General features: G+C 45.9%; 1 protein-coding gene across 1 annotated transcript; it reads right to left on the bottom strand.

Annotated features, from left to right (window-relative positions):
• Positions 1 to 476: 476 nt before the first annotated feature.
• LOC147448489 (uncharacterized) lies at positions 477 to 3042 on the bottom strand. The gene has a single exon (XM_086522394.1). It carries the CDS (start codon positions 3003 to 3005, stop codon positions 660 to 662), a length of 2346 nt encoding a protein of 781 aa, XP_086378520.1. The 5' UTR covers positions 3006 to 3042; the 3' UTR covers positions 477 to 659.
• Positions 3043 to 5372: the final 2330 nt, after the last annotated feature.

Below are 5372 nucleotides of genomic sequence, written 5' to 3'. Positions count from 1 at the left end.
AGGTATTTCCCACGAACAGGCACAACATTATGAAGTTTATTACTGAGTTTTTGTCTTGACAGTATTATATGCAGAAACCACAAGACTGAAGATTGTTACACAACCAGATATAAGTCAGCTTACTTATATCTCAGGATCAATAATATGGCTGTCTCTCTCAGGACCATCAGTACTCAAATATGGCAGTGTGCCGCTGCTGCATGTATTGTTGGTCTGCTTAAGGTGGCCAGTGGATGTGTCAGCTCATGTGTGCTCGTTACGTCTGCATGTGCTGGTGTGCAAGCGTCCCAGCGGCTCCTCCTCGACGCAGCTTGACATAGGAATTGCGTCCTTGGCATGTTGTGGGTTGAGATCCTGTAATGGAAGGGCATTGACTGTGCCACAGAGAGAGAGAGAGAGAGAGAGAGAGAGAGAGAGAGAGAGAGAGGAATTAGCAATTGAAATTACTTTTCAATAAGCAGACTATTATGCTCAGAATAACGTTGTTAAATTGAATTGCTATGATTCAGTACATGTGCCATTAATAGACAAGCCTGAAGTGAATATTTGAGGGCAAATTGACCAGCCTCGTGGGCCCCATCGGCACCTTGTAAACAGCCTCGTGTAATTTCGCTTGTGCACTAGGTTTGTTCCTGAGAAGGTCATTATCATGTTTTAGCCTAGCCTGGGGTTAAACCCTGCCCGCGGGGACGCGCCCTAATTTGCTTGTGCACTAGGGTGGTTCCTGGGAAGGTCATTATCATGTTTTTGCCTAGCCTTGTCTTTATCTGGTGGTCCTCTTGCTGGTCTTGGCTTGTCAATCTTTGGAACTTGAAGGCAGGGCCTGTCCAAATTTCTAGCAACTCTTCCATGGATGGTAGGATGAGCTCAGATATGCCTACCCGACTTAGCACACCCTCCAGTTCACGCATCATCGCTTTGCACATTCCCTGCCGTCGGAATTTATTGCTGGTGGCAATGAAAGGCACCTCTGCAAGTGCATTTCCATGCACACGGACTGTCGCCACAGAAACTAGTTGCTTCCCGCCTTTGATCAGGAGCATGGTGTAAAATCCACTAAAGTCGAGTCGAGGCACCGATGATTTCCGGTTGAACACTGCTTGAGCAATCATATTGACCCCTGTCTGGTAATCTTTGATGGGATTGAAGCTCTGCTGTAAAAGCTTGAGTGCTTTCAACAGCTGCTTGTCAAAGGTTATAGCCTGAGCCTTGCTACACTCCTTGCTCTCATCTTTGAAAGACCTTATCAATGTCCACGAGAGGCCTCCTCCGAGCGTAGATACGCAGCCGACCAAAGCTCTAAGCTTCCTGAAGACGTCTTGGCAAGCCCTACTGCACAGGTTATTCTGAATCTTGCCCTCGATGCAACTTTGATGAAAGCGAAGGAAACACTGAGGACAAGAAACCAATAAATTGTTGGGTGTGTCCGGATCGTATTGGGGCATAGCTTTATGTCGCTTGATCATGTGGTGGGGGTACTCTGTTCCTGACCCACATTTGGCACATTTGCACTCGGAGCAGAACCATTGTCCTTTGGGTATAGAGCTCAAGTGTAGGCATTGAGTATGGAAAGATGAGGGGCAGCCATCGCACATGATGAGCTCCCCTCCATCACGGCAAACATGGCAGATGTCATCATGCCAATCAATATCCTCATCATCGTCAAAGGCACCATCATTCATACTTGAATAAGAAGCTTCAATATTGTCCTTATGTGGAGGCTCAGCATGAGGTACTGGGCGTAATGTCGTAGTATCCTGCTGCTCAATACGCATATAATCATCACAGACACCTGGATACTCATTCACCATCAAACCACATGAGTGAATAGTAGTTCCTACAGATTTGCCATTACTGCCTCTGCATTCAGCCAGACCTTTGAAATGCGCTGCCGTGGCTGCGGAGGCCACATTACTCATCGAACCATCAGCCATTGTGTTATATAGAGATGCATCATTAGCTTGACAATTTGGTATGGTCCTGGGCTTCTCCATCTCCAAATATGTGCCGTCCAATAACATACGAGTAAAAGACATACCTTCACCAGGCAGAGGTTCACTGGCATCCACATCAGGTTGGCCATCTAGCGCCACGGACGCAGCTTGCTCATGCTCAATAAAAGCGAGCCAATCACCCAACCAATCATCTTCTTCCAGAGCATTTGATCTCGATTCTACACAGTCGTCAACCATTGGCCGTCCTTCATCTCTTCTCCCATGGAATATGTCTCCAATGGGCACATCTTTAGTCATCATCTCATTATCATCCTCTGTAGTAGTACAGCTATCAGGAGAGGGCATATATGATCGTCTGTTGATATGCATGTCTCCAAGACCACCGCCTGCATAATAAATACCCTGCTGTTTTGAGGCATCCATTCCCTGCTGCGCGCACTCGACCAGGGAGCGGCCATCACGCAGAAACATATTCGCACCGGGGCGATGGAGCCTGCTGCCAGCATGCTCCTCAAATTTGCTGAGACCGAAAACAGTCGCGCAACAGGAGCACAGAACACCATCCCGTGTGATTTTACCCTCTTTCAAGATCTCATTAGCTCTCTTGTGCATGTAGAAAACATCGTCGAAATGAGAGACGGCACCTGAGTCTATGAGCCTTGCGAGGTTTACGGCTGGAGCTATCTGTTTTCCAGTACCGTGTTTGCAGTGTTTTTGTGAAGGCGCAGAGAGAGCTGGCCTAGGTGCAGGCTGAGGCCGGTCTAGGGTGGCATCCTCGACAGAGCTTGATGTAGGAATTGCGCCCTTGGCATGTTGCAGGTGGAGATGCCGTACGTCTGGAAGGGCATTGAGTCTGCACCTTTTGAGTTTTCTGCGAGGACTTCTTGGTAGTGGCTGCGTGGCCTGGTGGCCCAGCTGGTGCGCCTGGAGCGGGTGGCTCGTGCACTGATCTTGAACAGCTGCTACACGAGAGTTTATGGAAGCTGCACCCGGCGCCCTCACGTGCCAGCTGCGAGATGTAAAGCGGGGTGCTGCAGCCAAAGCGGCCATCAGCTGCTATATTCCGACTTCCAACAGAGAGATGTGATCGATGTGCTGCTCTAGTCGAAGCGGATGGTGGGCTCTCTCATTTATAGTTGGTTCTTGCATCGTATTGGATATACGCCTGCTTTCCAGTCCACGCGTCATCCAAAAGCACGCCCAAGGCATTTTCTCTGAGAACGCGCTCGGTGGCTACACTTTTAACATTTGCCTCTCCAAGCTCGGCCGCCTCGTCTAAACCAGGCCTAATGAAAATTGGCTTCTAATTGGCCTTTTCCTTTAAATGTGCGCAACAGTGCTAGAAAAATACATTTTCCCTGACTGGTGAATATAAGGGCAAACTTGAAATTCTCCCAGTTTTTAGGTCAAAATTTCTCAAGCTTTTGTCGGTAATTAAACTAAACCTGGTGTAGGTTTTCTTAAAAGCAAGCTCAAAATCTAACCAGGATTTTACAATTTCAGCCTGTTAAAATACATCGGACCCCGGTTTTTTTCTAGCACTGGTACGCAAAGCTTGGTTTATCTTCAACGTTCTCCTATCTTCAGCACCCCCTTTTTGCATCCCCTTGGGTCTGTTCCCCAGGCTTCTTGCCATCCCTTGACCTTGGGTTCATGGGGAGATTGTGTGGAGGTTACCCTGCTTTATCTTCCATGTTGCTTTTTCTTTGTACCCCCCCCCCCCCCCCCCACCTCTTAGGCCTTGCTCCGTAGCCGTCCTAGCCATGGAGGTAGAGGCGCTACCCATGGAGGAAGATATCATAAAGTTCTCGAAGATGCTCGCGGCTAGAAATATGCCCTTCAATGAGGAGGTCATGCCAATGGACGTAGGGAGCGGGCTGACCTCGCGGCACTCGCATGACTCCTTAATGATGGACAAAATTTTGCCAATGAGCACAACCCTAGGGGCTAATAAAGCTCTATCAACGGAAAAGATTTTCTTTGATGTAGCCAAAGAAAAAGAGTGCAACCAAGGAGTTAAAGGTTTTACGTTCGAGATGAAGATCCTAAAGGCAGGTGTTCCTTAGGGCTCAATCTTTAGGAGTAGAAGCAAGATGGCAATAGGCTCTTCGACTCTCAAACCTGACATATCATTCACAAGCATACTGAAGGGTCCTAGCTCTAAAGGCTATGCTAATGTCACATCTGCTAAGGCCCCACATTAGGCAATTCGGGAAGTCATTTGGAGGGCCTTATTGAGGAGAGAGAAAAGGAGGCACGTCCAATGAACAACACGCCTACGTAACGCAAAAATAGGAAGAAATAAATCAAAAAATACAAAAGAAAGAGAAGAACATGAGGTAAAACCTTGTTTTTACGGCGTTGAAGGTATCTATATGTGGGCCCAGGGTATGTATGTAGTTATGGTACTGAAAGACAGCTGCGATATTGTATCATTGTCCCGCCACCAAAAGCTCTTGCTCCATAACCAAGCGTTCAAAGCTGTCCATTGGAAACAAGTTCACGCTTTCGTCTACCATGCAAAAAGAGCCATGGTTTCTTCTTCTTCTTCTTCTTCTTCTTCCCGCCCTAATAGCTCTAGGGGTTGTTGTGCTCTCTCCCAAGAAAGCCTCGCCATTAGTCTCCCAAGGAGGCCAAGTAGCACCATAAGCTCTATCACTATCTCAAACTCCATCAATATAGATAGTCAATGGCAACAATAGACAATATACAAAAGTTCTTGCACTATAAGAGGAGTTGTCGAAAACCGCCAACATTGCCGCAGAAAAACAAAGAAAAAAGGAGAGAGAAAAATTTGTGTGAGCGGCAATAATCGCGGCTATGAATGCAGTAGTGATTTGTCAGCAATAAGTGCGGTAATAGTCGCGGCAATATATCCATTGATATTACCGCGACCTTTCCCACTGCTATTATCGCGTATATTACCGCTAAACGCCAGTTGAAGAATAAAGATGCTCATTTGCAAATGAGCACCTTTATTTTTTACATGCATAAAAACAATAAGACATCAATTGTTTTTGGGAAAGTATAAAAAATACCAAAGAACTGAAATTGAATTTATGTTACCTTGACAATTAAAAATGTAGAAGATCAACTATTTAAAAAAATTACAATAAAAAGTAAATGGTTGTATATACATTGTGCCACATTGGGACTTTACGAAAGTTTTGACAAAACATTTTTTTTCTAATCCTCGTCGTCATTCAAAGGCACGTATATTGGATCACTTTGACCCTACATAAACACAAACCAAATTAAACAATTATCCACATCTCAAAACAATTGACACAAAATTACTTGTTTAAACTTACCGCTTGTAGTGGTCTAACCGCCGCGTCGAATTGCTCGCGAGAGATGTAGTTGTTTTCAAACAACCATCGCCAAGTATCAAGTTCTGTATGTTGCTCCCGATACTTG

This window comes from Adiantum capillus-veneris, chromosome 10 (genome assembly GCF_014529385.1).
Source record: "Adiantum capillus-veneris isolate H3 chromosome 10, ASM1452938v2, whole genome shotgun sequence".
Taxonomy (NCBI): Eukaryota; Viridiplantae; Streptophyta; class Polypodiopsida; order Polypodiales; family Pteridaceae; genus Adiantum; species Adiantum capillus-veneris.
This window is presented reverse-complemented; position numbering and strand designations above follow the sequence as displayed.